Raw genomic sequence first — 15,335 nt, forward strand, 5'->3', positions numbered from 1 at the left:
TGACGTGAACATGCGCAAGTATTGTTCGACTTCTTGGTTTACGCGTTCAGTCTGTCCATCAGTTCTGGGATGATAGGAGGTCGATGCAGACCATTTCGTTCCTAATCTTTTTGACATTTGTCCCATGAACTTCGATATGAACTGAGTTCCTCTATCTGAAATCACTTTCTTCGGTGTTCCATGATGTTTCCATACATTTTTCAGAAATAGCTCGGAAATACCCTTCGAGTCTACATCTTTGGTGGTGGGAATGAAGTGTGCTTGTTTCGAAAATCGATCAACGACTACGAAATATGCTATCACACCCTTCACTCTTCGGCAAATCCACTATTAGGTCACAGGTGATTGTCTGCCAAGGTCCTTCTGGAACTTCATTTGGCTGTAAAGGTCCCGTTGGTCTACTCGGAAGCACTTTCGTTTGTTTGCACCTATCGCAACCAGTCTACGTAATCGTGGACATACTTCATCATTGAAGGCCACCAATAGTTTCTGGAAATCAACTCTAAGGTCTTAGCTCGTCCAGGATGTCCAGCCAGGTGGAGAGTCGTGAAACAACTCTAATATCTCTCGGCGGATCTCTTTATCATTTGGAACGTAAACTAATCCTCGGAATAACACCAATCCATCCTCCACATTCCACTCTTCGATTCCTCTACGCAATTGAACCGGTGCTGCTTTTAACGTTTCCAACGCTTTAGCGACTTCAGGCTCTCGTTCTGTGCATTTTCGTATTTTTTGGAGTAAATGTTTCTCTCCATGCACCAAAACTTGACCTCTTTTAGCAGCTTTTACAGTAAAGAATTCCGGTTTCAAAAGAATGCGGTTCGAGTTATCGTTTTCTACCCCCCCTCTATGGTCTGATCTCCGAGAAAGACGGTCTGCTTTGTCATTAACCACACCAGGCTTGTGTTGGAGTGTAAATTCATACTCCGCTAGGAAAAGACTCCATCTAGCTTGCCTTCTGGTCAACTTTTGACTCGTCATGAAATATTCAAGGTTCTTATGATCTGTCCATATTTCAACCGGGTGAGGTGCTCCCTGCACATAGTGCCTCCACTCCTCCAACGCTCTAATGATCGCTAATAACTCCTTATCATGAATGTCGTAATTTCTTTCCGCATCATTCATTGACTTAGAGTAATATGCTACTGGATGCCATAATCCATCTTCCATAAGTTGAGAGAGAACCGCTCCTGTTGCGTAATCTGAAGCATCGGTCTCTATTTTCTTTTTCTTCTCAACATCTGGCATGACTAGAACGGGGGCTTCTGTGAAACGTTTCTTAAGTTCATCAAAAGCTTTTTGTTGTTTCTCCGTCCAGTCCCATTTGACATCTTTTCTTAGCAGATCATTCATTGGTCTGGCTATATCTGAGAACCCAAGTATGAATCTTCGATAGAAGTTGGCAAAGCCCATGAATGCTTGTATATCTTTTACGCATTTGGGAACAGGCCATTTCAATACTCCTTCTACTTTCACAGGGTCCATCGACACATTGCCTTCTTCCACGATCAACCCGAGGAACTTGACTTTAGACTGTTCGAAGCTACATTTCTCAGGCTTCAAAACAGGTCATTCTCCTTTAACCGTTTCAGGACTTCTCGTACCACCTTTCGGTGTTGCTCCCTATTTCCATTCGTAAAGACCATTATATCATCAATGTAGACGACTACTGTTTTGCCATCTATCAGGTCTCTCAGAATTTCATTCATCATTGTTTGGAAGGTTGCAGGCGAGTTTGTGAGTCCGAAATACATTACGGTCGGTTCGTGGTGACCAAACGGCGTTTTGAAGGCCGCCTTCCACTCATCTCCTTCTTTCATGCGAATATTGTTGTATCCCCATCGTACATCCATCTTAGAGTACATTGTGGCACCTGGTTAAAGCATCAATTAAATCTTGAGATCTCGGTAGTGGATATGCATTTTTCACCGTCTTCTCATTGAGCTTTCTATAGTCCATCACCGGTCTTAACTTGCCATCTTTTTTGGCCACAAAGAAGAAAGGTGCTGCTACTGGAGATTGTGAATTTCTGATACGTCCTAGTGCAGTCTCGGTTTTCAACCATTCCTTCTAATGTATCCATTTCTTTGGGTGACAACGGATAGGGTTTCGCATTTGGCGGAAGATCGCCCTCATCTTTAAGATCTATCGCATGATCCCACTTCTTTCTTTCAGGGAAGCTGCTTAGATTCTTCTTCTGAGAAAACTCCCAGGTAATCATGAAGCCAAGTCGGGTACCATTTCTTCTACCTGACTGCTTCTTCTTAGTAGCTTCTTCTGCTACTTTCTGCTCCGTGGCAACCGAGGCTTTATAACGAATCCATAGTCTCTCTGGACTTTCTTCGTCTTCTATTTCCTCAACTGTCGCCCTTTTCATCGACATATCTTCTTCATCCTCGTCTTCATCGTCCGTAGGAATCAGATTAGGTACATCATCTATCTTTTTTTGTTCTTTTTTCTTTTCTTTCTTTTTTTGTCTTTTTTCTTTTTTAGTTTCACATTTTACAGGGCATCGAGAAAGTGCAAATCGTCCTGCATTCCAGTCAATCTCTGGATTATGATATCTCAGCCAATCTATGCCGATAATAACATCATCGCTTCCTAAGTCTGTAACCATGAAGGCTGCTTTCTCTTCTTCATGATCACCAATCTTTAGACCTAGTTCCGCAAAATGAGTCATTGATCCAGCAGCATTTAGCGATCCATCAATGTTCCTGACTGAAATAGGCCTTAATAATTTACGGCATTTCACACTGTTCTTTTCAACAAACTTCTCACTGATAAATAATGTTGATGCACCGCAATCCACAAGTGCTTTTACGTCTGCTTGTCGGTTCTTTCCTTTCAACGTTATCGGAATATAAAAATGCTCAGATTTGGATCTAATATGTACTTCTGATACATCTTGAAACGTAGAGAGAATAGAGAAAACGATTGTTCGGGTCTAGGTCTGCAGACTTTGACTTCAACCCCTTTAAAAATCCTTGCCTTTGTTAGAAGCGATCCAATCTGTGAACCACTTCGGCGCGGAGTTTTCTTCAACAACTGCAGCCGCTTTGACTTGCACTTTTGGCGCACCTTTACAGTTCCTTGCTATGTGGCCTTGTTCTCCACAGCGGTAGCAGGTGAAAGCGCCAGGCTTTCCTTGGGGTTTGGGAGATCCCCTCTGCTTGCCGGAGTCCACATCCATAGCGTCACTGTCTTTGCTAGGACCAGCCTGCCTTGAGTTATTGAAGGTTCTTGGGGTTTCCTTGTTAGGGGTCCACCAATTACTCTTCTTCTTTTCAGCGTCTAGCTCCTCGTAATTATGTCCAATCTGTATGGAGTAGTCAATGAGCTTCTTGAGGGTGTCTTTCTCAGACGCTGGAATATGAGCGAGTTGCTCTTTGATCCGGGTTTGTAGGCCAGATCGGAATTTGAGGCGGAGATCGTAGTCGGAGTATTTGGTGAGTGCAGCCTTCTGCTTGAAAGCTGCTGCATATTCGGGCACTGATGAGGATCCTTGCTTCAGGGTTTCCAACTCCCTGACAGCCTTTCCTTCTCTGTCGTCTTGCCCCCACATGGTCTCGAATTCTTTTGACCAGTCCTCAAAGGATGTTGGCTTGGTGTCAAGCTCGATAACATATTTCTGCACCCATTTAGCAGCAGATCCTTTAAGGAAAGACAGAGCAGTTGTAATCTTCTGTCTGTCTGTGATCAACGGCCACTGTGACATATATAATGCCAATTGAGTAGCGTAGACTTCTACGGAGATCGAATCTTTGTCTCCGGTGAAATCTGTGGGCTTCGACAATTTGACTTGTGAAGTGTTTGGTGCTTGTGCAAATCTCTCAAGCTTCTTCTTCAGTTCCTCTATTTGTGCGTTTTGGGTTCTGAGTTGAAGCTCTTGAGTTGCATTTTGTGCTCGAAGAGTATTGTTATGGTTAAGGAGTTCTTGTGTCCTTATGTACAGATCGTGTGTTGCCATAGTGATGGCATTCTGTACATAGTTGGTGAACTCTATCGGCATAGCTATGCCTTGTGGTCCCTGGTTCCCCTTGTTCTTGTGGTTCTTGGGGGTTCTCAGCAGGTCCCATGGTAGCTTCTGTGACTTCAGCCATAGTGCCAGGTGCGTTCTGGAATCCGATTCACTAATGACTGTTGAAGAGCGGGTCGTAACGGCTCTTCCGGATAGGAAAGATGATGAAAGGGAAGAGGGAAAAAGGATACGTAAATGGAAAGCTAAAGGGGTCCCCAGTACTAACTGGATCAACCTCGTCCTTTAGGGTCAAAGGGTTCTTTAGTCAACCCGACTGACACTTCCCTAATTACTAACTAGAAAGGAATACGTAAAACTATGCTTTGTTAAGTGGGAAAAACACTGTGTGCTTCGTGTGTGCTACTTCTCAGTCACCGAAAGGGTACAGGTCTAGGACAAGTTATCACTCTTCCAGCCGAAGCTTACAAGTGCGAGTCTCACTAGAATCCCGTATCTAAATCCTCGTGGTAACGATGGTAGGACTATCCGCAGATGCGACAGTTCCACTAGACTTAACGAAAGGTTCTACGTGCGTATGAAGAAAGATGTAGGTATGAAAGAAACTATAGTAACGTTGAGCAGGCAGGGTCTTGGGCCAGCACTCAAAGTTGTAGCGAGACGCCTAATGTCGTCAACACCTCCGTATACTGGCGGCTGCAATGTAAGGCAGGGCCTGGTATAGGACTACTAACTAATAAAGGCTATTCGTAAAAAGCTCAAATGAGCAAAGGGATGGGTTTCAGAAAATGGTCGCGGCTGTTTAGGCCGGGCAAAGGAAAACGTGTGATGATGATGAGAGATGTGCGAGCGGTGTGCAAAGAGTCGGAGTCTCCTATAGTTCAAACCTAATGTCACAACCCAATAACGAATTAACGCTGGGCAGAGACTAGGACTCAAACAAAGGTTATCGGACAAGAGGATAATTGAGCAAGTACGTCTTGGATTGCTACAGTGTAGATACAAGAGGTTTGAACTAAGGAACTATCAACCAAGACATGCTACCTATATACAACTATTGAGACGGAGATTGAAACTGAGTTACAACTACTAGCCAATCATAAAAAGAGAAAGGGAATCGTACCATAGAACATCGTAGAATATTAAAGAAGCATCACGTGACCATATCTTATCTTATCGTATCTAATCTAATCTATTCACAATCAAAGAACTCGTCTTCTTCATCAGTCACATCGAAGACACGTGTCGTAGGCGCTAAAGGTATTTCGGGAATGATAGACGTTTTCAAGGTAGGGTTAGGGTTTGTCTTAGGCGCTGTATATTGACGCTTAGGAAGATTCAGGAAAGAATAATGGTTTGTTAAAGGTACTCGTGACAGTGACACAGCTGTATGTATTTCAAGATATAGCTGATTGCAGTGTTGCTCCCCCTCTAGATGATAGCATTCCATTTCTCCCACTTCCGCCAGCATTCGACTCCCACAATCGAGAAAATTGGGCATCATTGTCGAAGGAGATTGAGACATGGCTGGTATTGGAAGTGGATCCAGAGTCACCATTGTGGACTTGGGGACATGATGCCTTTTGGCTAGCATTTATTGGCACATATCCATACTTCCTGAGAGACAGATGGCCAATGTGGGATTCTCGAGTACCGTTGCAAGGTACATTCATTGAAGCATGGTTAGATCAGTTGAGCGGCGCAAAGGCAAATTGGATTGGAGTACGAGGCATCAATGAAGTACTTGATCATGTTTGGACTGAGTTCTGCATGCATGTGGCCCTCTTCTATCCCAGTCCCCTTATTTCTTCTGACTGCCTTCAGGATGATCAAGCTTGCACTTCACATGTTTCAGTATGTTAAAATACCTATACCACAAAACTTGTCATTTTCGTTAGTGTCTATTGTTGTATATAGGTGTATTAATATTATGTGCTTGGACTGTTACCATGAACCAGCAAACTGCTGGAAGGCCTGCAGTGATATCCAGATCACTGATAGTCAAGAGTTGATGACATGCAGATTAGCGGCGGTCAGTAGACTGTCATAGGAGTAAACAGATAGGTCGGAGTCAGCGCCCAGCATCAGTGTCATATACATACAACCTCTCTCAGATGTCTCCGCTTCTGATCTTTACCACAAGTTTCCATCTGATATGGCAAAAATATTATTCACATGGCCTCACATCGAGCCCCGATGCAGGCCCAGGTGACCTATTTCCTATTTTTGCCAGACATCAGGTCAAATGCGCTGACACAACCTCTTTTTGTTAGCTTTACTCTATAAATGTGCTATTTACCTACAAAAGCTTTATTATAGTCAAGGTCCAGCTCGTAGTTAGGTCGCTTAAATAGTTTTTGCACTATATCTGTTCGGCCAAAAGCGGCAGTTGGTGGTGTAGTCGGCACTTCCAACATGGTTTGTGCAGTTTGAAACTCCGTCGCGGCATGACTTCGGCACATTCAACTATCTCATTCAATTTGTCTTCCATCATGACCTCATAATGAGAGAATGGTATCCATATTCGATATTTTGTGTCGAAGTAGCTAGAAATATGATTTTTGTAAAATGCTGACTTTTGTGGGATGTCGAATGCAACTTATGTCGGAAAAAAATTAAGTACCATTATAATGGTGCCAGCTTACAACACTCGTCAAGTGCCTTAAAGGCACCTTAAAAGGCATCTTTTAAGGCACCTGTAGGCATCTCAATCGTGCGAGGCTCCATTATAATTATTAATTATTATTAATAGAATCCTGACTGACCTTGAATTGATATCGTCCTTCCCTCCAAGTCCACCATCATATCCACCATCGGTTGGCAGCCTCTACATGTGTTATAAATAACAAATCCATCTATATTATATTTTGTTCATACCTGTACCTCCTGGATCCGATGGCTCCAACTCGATCTGCTCGACGAGGAAAGTATAACTATTCTGAAGGGACGCTAACAGGACAGATTAAATGTACTTACTGCGGCATGAAATTCAAGGCGCAAGGCATCAAGAAACACGAGACCAGCTGCAAGAAGCTCCTGGAAACTGAAAAGGAACAACAACGGTTCAATCAAGAGTATGAGAGAGGGCAACGAAAAGGTGAGTCGCCCAATTGTGTGCCATCATTGATATCATGATCGTTCAACTGATTGTGTTTGAATTTACTTTCAGCACAAAAGGCTCGCGGGGCCCTTAGACTCGACATCAGCAAGGCTGGCCCATCAAATCTAGCCAGCATTTCTGAATCTAAGTCTGATGCAGGTGATGCTCACGCTGACGACCGCGATGCATTGCCTGCGCCTGAGGAGCAACTTGATTTTGACAGCAATGTGGGAATTACGAGCCCTGGTAAGCGTTTTGACTTCATAAGCGTTGTTGATTCGGAGGCTGACTTATTTTGTACAGTATTATCTGATGCAAGCATGGCCACTATTAACCCGGTGCCTGCAGCATCTGCTCAGCTCCCTAGCGAGTTCAAAACTGAGTACCATCCTCGCTCTGGTCGCCAGACGCTCTTCCAACCTTTTGATCAATTCGGCATCTCCCCAGAGGCGCAGGATGCACCTATTGTTGACAAGGAACCATGGCGTCCTTTCAGATCGCGTGGGGACTTCGAATTTTCCGAGATCGCAATCGAAGCTGCCCTTAATAAGTCTCAAATCAACGCACTCCTCAATCTCATCACGCGGATATCTGAAGGCCATGCCCAGATCACTTTGAAGAATGAATCCGATCTCTCAAAGGCATGGGATAATGCCGCAGCTGAATTAACACCAGTACGTCTCAGCCTTACCCTCTCACATGATTATATTGCTCAACGCTTTAGCTCACTACCTAAATAGTTCTCAAAACACAACGTTGCTGTGACATACAAGAAGAATGAGCAAGTGTATGAAGTTCATGCCCGGCCTATCTGGGACTGGGCACTTGATTTATTGGATAACCCATTGCTTGCACCTCACTTTGTCTGGGATGCGTGTCGTGTTTACAAACACAATGACGCGCAGTTCGAGCGTTTCTTCAACGAACCGTGGACTGGAGATAGGTGGTGGGATATTCAAGTATGTACTAGTTGTTTTACACTGTCAAACATATAAATTCACGCCTGTTGTATATCGTTGTTTGTATCGTTGTGAAAAACATCAGTCTTCTCTTCCTGATGTCGACGGCGCTGTCCTGTTTTGTTTCATTTTGTATGCTGACAAGACAAAGTTATCATCCTTTGGTACCGTCAAAGGCTACCCAGTCGTGGTACGATGCGCGAACTTACCTACGCATATTCGGAATGGTGAGGTGTTTGGTGGTGGCCGTGTTGTCGGATGGCTGCCTATCGTGAGTCGTTTGTTTTTAAATATTAACTCAATTTGCATTACATTGCAGGTTCCTGAGGATGCAGGTGAAGAAGGCAAGCTAGGCTATACAACGCTGAAACGCGTTGTGTGGCATGAATCATTCAAGAAACTCCTGGAACATGCCACACAGTACTCGAAGACCGGCTATTCGCACAAGAGCCACAACGACATTTTGCGATGGCTATTTCCTGTCATATTAATTCTTTCAGCTGACTACGAAGAACAGTAAGTCCTTCCAGTCCTACTCATCCTGTCCAACTTCCCTTACCCATTGAGAAGGTGCATGATGTCGCTCATACGTGGCCGCAACGGCAAGTGCCCTTGCCCCGTGTGCTTGGTACCATTAGCAGAGCTCCACGACCTATCGAAGACCTACGCCATTAGATCCGTTGAAGAAGCAATGGAAGCGCTTCGTGTCTATAAGCGCAGCAAAGCTCAAGGTGAGGAGCTACTGAAAGCTCTTGGATTGCGGCCTGTTGAGGTATGGTGGACTTTTTTGCATGATTCAAACTTGCTGATATTAAGAACACGCTCGTTAGAATATCTTTTGGATCATATGGTATTCGGATCCACATGATGCGCTCAGCTTCGATCGATTACACTCACTGCATGGCGGCCTTTGGAAGCACTTTCTTGGTGAACTGAAGAAAATCCTCGCATCGCTTGGACGCGAAGCCGAGGCAGCATTTGAGAAGCTGTAAGTCATTGATACTAAGCCTTTTCACAATCTGAGTCATTTTGCAGGATTGATGACTTCCCTCGATGGCGTAACCTCAACCACTTCAAATCTGCTATCAATATCTCGTTTTCCGATGGAAACAAATTCCAGGACCTATCTAAAGTGAGTCTTTTCAGCTGTTTTGCGATCATATATGTCACTTATTATCTTGAAGCAAACCTTATATGCATGTTTGAATCTTCTGACCCCCAGAACCTCCCCAGAGGGCCACCAGCTACTTCGTGTCATCAGCACTTATCTCCAGCTGGATAGTTTGATCGGCCTCGATGTACATACTGAGGGCACACTTGCGGCAATCGAAGCCGAACTCCTGATTTTTGATACGGAACTCAAGGTGAAGTGCTTCCTTGTCACTTCATATCTACCTATTCATATTCACACATTCGTTTTAGGCCTATATTACATGCGCCGAATCATCCGACATCGAGAAATTGAAGGTCGACTGGAATTTTCCAAAGACTCACTTATGGAAGCACGTTGTTCGCGATATCCGACGCAAAGGAGCAGCGCGTAATTACAGTACACGTCCCAACAAAAAGCTGCATGGCCCCCTCAAGGACACCTACCACCATCGAACAAACAGAAAGGATGTTGCCGGGCAGGTAAGTCTGCAGTTTCTTGTTACTGATTTCAAATTGAACTGATGTTTTTCTTAGATCCTTCGTGTCGAACCACCACAAATTTGCCCTGATGCTCTTGAGGGAACGTGTTGACGCGGTTGACGAACTGCAACCGGTTGCAAGCACTTGGAAATAATCTTCCTGATGAAGACGACGTTGCTGTTGCCTTCAGTGGTCACGTGAAGCTAGGCGCACCCACACAGAATCCTTCGTCAATCCTTGATCTTGAGAACCGCAGTGCAGTGGATCGCTCATTTCAAGCTTTTCGGAGGAAGTTTACTGAATTTATCAACACCTCTCTGCCTACCTATGGGCATCAACTAACTGAACTGGATTACATTTCCAGCTGATTATCAGGTATGTACCAGTATCTTTAAATCCAGTTTCTTATTGATTTACTACGCAGATTCATGAATACCGCTATCTCAAGGTCAATTACGAGTCAATGGTTGACTGGAAGCAAACCACTGATCACCTCCGGTGCAACCCGCAATTCCATGGGTTGCCGCGGTTCGACCATGCCCTTATACAGCTTACAGCAGATGAAACGATCTTTGTTCGACTGATACTCTTATTTAGATGCTCTATCTTGAACCTTGGGTCCTTCGACTTTGCACTCGTTCAGCCTTACACTGCGAGAATCAATGGTTCTCGCAGAATGGACCGTTTCTTCAAGCTCACTCGTGTGAAGGCCCTCCCTAGGGCGTCTTCAATATTCATCCCACTCAGTTCTTTCATTCGAGGCGCTGTTTTGGTCCCCGACGCTGATCATCAAGATGAACACCTCGTTGTTGACCACCTTGATAGTGATATGTTTCTTCAAATGAGGGCCCGGGCACGGTAAATGTGAGTCTATTCTCCCCATTCTCTGTCATTCTTTCTCACATTGCCGCGCTACAGTCCGCAGTCTCCATCATTCTCTTCCATGTCACTGCAGTAGCCTCCCACCAGACCTTCCTTCCACCCCGCTATCCTACTCCAGCACCTGCGCAAATGTCCCCATCCTCACCAAAGTATTCTCCCACCAGACCTTCCTTCCACCCTACTATCCTACTCCAGCACCTGCGCAAATGTCCCCATCCTCACCAAAGTATTCTCCCACCAGACCTTCCTTCCACCCCGCTATCCTACTCTAGCACCTGCGCAAATGTTCCCATCCTCACCAAAGTATTCTCCCATATACTTCCCAGCTCGTATTTCCGCACCAGTTGACCCCAAATCCCACTATGTATCACTCACATACTGTAAGATTCTCTGCCCGGCTGCTAACTCAACTATCACTGACCTTTTTGTAGCTCCTGCTTCTCCCGCCTATAGCCCAACATCATCCGCCTTCCAGTTCGGCACAGAACAGCCACAGTCACTCATACAGCACATCACCATCCTGGGAGGAAGACTGCTGTTCAACTCGTGCAAAAACGTGAACCGGTAAGCTCTTTCTGAACCCACTCCCTAACTCTTTCTTATATTGTACCAGTAGGCTTTGCCGTCATTGCCCAACTCAGTGCAAAAAACTTGGACCTGTAAGTCTCTTTCTACTCACTGACTCTTTCTTACATTGTAACAGTACTTTCTGCCGCAATTGCTCAACTCGTGCAAAAAACTTGGACCGGTAAGCCCCCCCCAATCTACTTTCTTACTCTTTCTTACATTGTACCAGTAGGCTTTGCCGTCATTGCTCAACTCGTGCAAAAAACTTGGACCAGTAAGTCTCTTTCTACTCACTGACTCTTTCCTATATTGTAACAGTACTGTCTGCCGTCATTGCTCAACTCGTGCAAAAAACTTGGTAAGTAAAATGTTTTCTCTTCACTACATAAACAATCTGATTGTGGCTCTCACGAGCCGCCATCTAACATAATAATGTCACCAGACTCTCCTCCTATGGTTAGGGCGCCATTCATTTGTAAGGTGAGGCCTGCCCTATTACACGCTGTTTGCACTCATTAGTGTACAGATACCTCGGCAAGTTTTCATGCATACTGCAATGCGGCTAACATGTTTTTAGCGACGTAATTGCCCTGCATGCAAGTTATTGAGGCCGTCGGCTCCCTTGGGACGACATTTATATAGGGTAATTGTTCGTCTTGTCATTGTGTCCTGTCCGCTAACACTAGATACCTTCCTTCTACCTAGTTTCGGAGCTACAGACTGTCATTGCCATGCCGCGCAACCACAGACCTGGACCAGATGATGGTGAAGATTTCGAAGCTGAAATCAATGCTGTCATGTCAGACGAGTCCGATGGCTCTGACGGATCAGACAGTGACCAATCTGGGAGTGACCTTGACCAGTTGAGGTTGGTCCTGGCAGTCCCTGGTGCCGATGCCCAAATGCACGAAGTTCGAAAGGTAAGCACACTCGCAATGCTGGCAAAGTATGTCATCTGATATGTTATAACATATGTAGGCTCTCGCAATAGCCCAGCAAGCCTACAATACAACACGATCCGAATTACGTGTCCTCAAGAGACAATACCTTACACTATCTGCTGCGATTCCTGCTCGTAGCCGCAACCGCGTGCTCAAGAAAACATCTCCACTAGACTCCAGTATCAGCCATCAAGGTCAGCGATACACGTTGTACTGTCACTTCTGGGTCGCAAATGGCCTGTTCCCGACAACGCCTCAACCTGGTATTGATTCATGCAGTGCTACTCGCTGGACTTCTCCTGAGGAAAAACTCAAAGGCGCAATGGCCGAACTTTACTTGTTCATACCCAAAGACTTGCACCAATCAATGGAGACGTACTCTTGGTTTTCATCCTTAGTAAGTGCATCATACTCTACTTTGAAGTCCCAGACCATGCTGATACTTGTTATCATTAGTTTCGTGCTGCGGTCAGCTCCAAGAGGTCGAATATCCTGCACAGCATCAAGGACTGCGCAGGCGTCATTTTCGCTTCTTTCAAGCTCGATCCCAGTCTTTTTGCCGACAAACCATCAAAGAAGCAAGATAACAAAGACCTCCTTGGCTTACTGAAGAAGAATGGCGAGGGCGACTTCATCCGTCTGGCGCCTGTATTATTTGCAAAGCCAAACGCCATGGCAGCTGACGAGTTTCTCAAGTCTATGGTCCTCGTCAAAGTGAGTACCGCTGATCAATGTACATGAGCTGTGCCTAACTCTACTTGTTCTAGATTGTCCGCGTTGAAGTCTTTGGGAAGGCAATACTTGGTGGAAAGACCCGGGGGCATCCGAAAGGCAGAGGTCTGCGCATGGGCGCACAGAGTGTCTCAGAGGGTATGATTGCAGGCGCAGCTATCTTGGTGAGTATATCATATGTTCTTTACCTTACATTGCTGATTTTCACTCGTTCAGGCACGTTTCTTATTGACACACGACGCCGAACTTACTGCGGTTGGGGCAGAGACCAAAATCGACTACCAGAAAGACTTCGATTTCTACTTGGAACGCCTACTCAAAGGCACACCATGGGCGATTAGCGTGATGGAGTACTTCAACAAAGAAGTCTTCAATACTGCGGTGGCGCCTAGTGCGCCTGCATCTACTGTGGTGCCTACTGCTGCACCTCGCACTTGGGAGGATGATTTCCTACAGGAACTCGACAACATTGAATCGGTCCCCCACAATGCTTCACCATCTCATTCTAGTGCACGGTGTGCACCTTCTCCTGCCCTTTCCGCCCTTTCCACTGTCTCCACTCCGACACCCGCCTCTGCTGTTGTCCATGATGACCATCCCACCTCAACAACCATGAACTTCACTTCGTCAACTCAGATGTCTGTTAGTCAGATGCATGTTACGTCCGCTTCGACACAGCTGCATTTCGGCATCAATTGATTATCACTTAATGCCGAAGACAACATTTCCGATTCTGTCGCCGCAGCGCCTGCACTACTGACAACGGGCTCCCAAGTACCTGCTCGTCGTAAGGGCCGTGTTACAGCACAGGCAGCTGCCCAAGACACACCTACAGAAGCTCCAAAGGCTAAGCGCGTCAGTTCTCGCAGCAAGAAGGCAACTACGAAGTACACAAAGTGATTCTCCTGACAATATCCCATACTGTTGTTTCAGTTATCTTAGCACATTATTTGTTCTCCTTTCATGTATTTAGGTTCAAATACATGGTCATGTTTCATTTAAATGACATCTACAGATTCTAAAAGTCGTTGTTGAGATGCCTTCGAAGCTTCGCCATCAAATGACTTGTCTTTACTATCACCGCTATGCTGCCTTATAAGGCTCTTAAAATGTCGTTATGGGTATGTGGGTTCCTCACTATGTATTGGCCCTATGGCCAAGGGGTAACTATGCCCTTCAATACTATGGTCCTTACTAAGTAAGGTTAAAGTCTAGAGTTCGAATCCTACCTACAACAATAAAATAGTAGTGATACAATTGTAATGATTCGATAGCTAGATAATGGATTAGATAGTAAGTTAATGATTAGGATTAGATAGTAATGTAATACATATCATGATTAGATAGTTAGATAGTAATGTAATAACTACAATAGTGAGATAAGTAGAGTACTCAAATAACAAGGTGGTATGAGATGTTAAAAGATCACGTGGAACACTCAAATGATATTTTGTTTGTTTCAAGATTTCCGGCAGCATTATGATACCTTACAATGCCTTTCAAGGTCCGCCCCTCACGTGTCACAACACAGCCATTCTGATGCCTTACAATGCATAGTGGCAACCATTATAAGGTCTTGAAATATAATCGTGTGTCATTCAAATACATTAAAATAGTATGTGTGAAAATTGGTCCTTAAAATGTCTACCAAGGAATCACAATGGTGCCTGGAAATTTCCGACATAAATGGAAGGGATCATATGTTATCGAGAATAGAATAGCTACAAGTTGTATGTTTTGGCAAAAGCTTCAAACCCACTTTGTCCTCTGCCTAGACCAACTTGAAGCATCCCCGAGCCTATTCTCGCTTTAGTAATTAATTGGCTCTCTACAATCCTCCGGCTGTTTTTGAACAAGACCCATGATGAGGAATTGTATAATTAATTGTGTAACCAGGTTGTGTTGTGCTCTTGCTATTGTCGATTGCAATTTGATTGCCCCCCCATGAGAGGAAACCCCCGTATTATGGACACGGCACAGTAGGTGTGCAAGACATTGTTCACTATAGGCTCACAGTGTTATGCCAAAGTATAGCTATGTAGAGAGACGTCCTTTTAGTATTTCAGCGATGACTTTCGAGTAGAAAGTACAATGATATTTGTGACATAAAATTCTTCAATGCATAAATATGCAGCTCAAGTAATGTGCACATATAATGGGCACTTTCACAAAACTCGTATTTCAACACAAAATTCTATATCTACATATTCTTCTCTCTCACTCATTCCTCAATGTCAGGCGCCCACTCGACTATGCACCCTCCATATTATCCAATGCACCATTCTGTACCTCAGTCTCCCCCTCACTTTGCACCAGTTGGCTGACCTCGCTAGTATGTCTCATGATTTTCGAGTTGGTGGTGGAGCGCATATGCATAATGCAGGCCATCATCGATGTCATCCGTAGACTCTATCATCAACAGTACCAATCACATGTGTACAAACCTCGTTTTCAAAGCATTACATCGACAACTTTGAGCTCAGTCTTCGGAGAGTGAAAAGTTGACAATGCCGCTACTGTGCCGATGTGTGACACGACGTGAC

General features: G+C 44.7%; 2 protein-coding genes across 2 annotated transcripts; both read left to right on the forward strand.

Moving 5' to 3' along the window:
• Window positions 1-5,410: 5,410 nt before the first annotated feature.
• On the forward strand, window positions 5,411-5,842 carry EDB93DRAFT_1088566 (uncharacterized protein; the record flags this gene model as incomplete). Its single annotated transcript, XM_041446141.1, has 1 exon — window positions 5,411-5,842. A coding segment is annotated over one exon (432 nt), but the record flags the coding sequence as incomplete, so codon positions are not given.
• Window positions 5,843-7,399: 1,557 nt separating this feature from the next.
• EDB93DRAFT_1241527 (uncharacterized protein) lies at window positions 7,400-10,532 on the forward strand (the record flags this gene model as incomplete). Its single annotated transcript, XM_041451888.1, has 12 exons — window positions 7,400-7,753; window positions 7,820-8,038; window positions 8,124-8,309; window positions 8,358-8,554; window positions 8,714-8,810; window positions 8,869-9,026; window positions 9,074-9,170; window positions 9,223-9,402; window positions 9,461-9,681; window positions 9,725-9,774; window positions 9,812-9,930; window positions 10,095-10,532. 12 exons carry the CDS (start codon window positions 7,400-7,402, stop codon window positions 10,530-10,532), a joined length of 2,316 nt encoding a protein of 771 aa, XP_041305961.1.
• Between the last annotated feature and the right edge of the window lie 4,803 nt (window positions 10,533-15,335).

This window comes from Suillus bovinus (assembly GCF_016758785.1).
Source record: "Suillus bovinus strain UH-Sbo-P2 chromosome Unknown EDB93scaffold_43, whole genome shotgun sequence".
Classification (NCBI taxonomy): Eukaryota; Fungi; Basidiomycota; class Agaricomycetes; order Boletales; family Suillaceae; genus Suillus; species Suillus bovinus.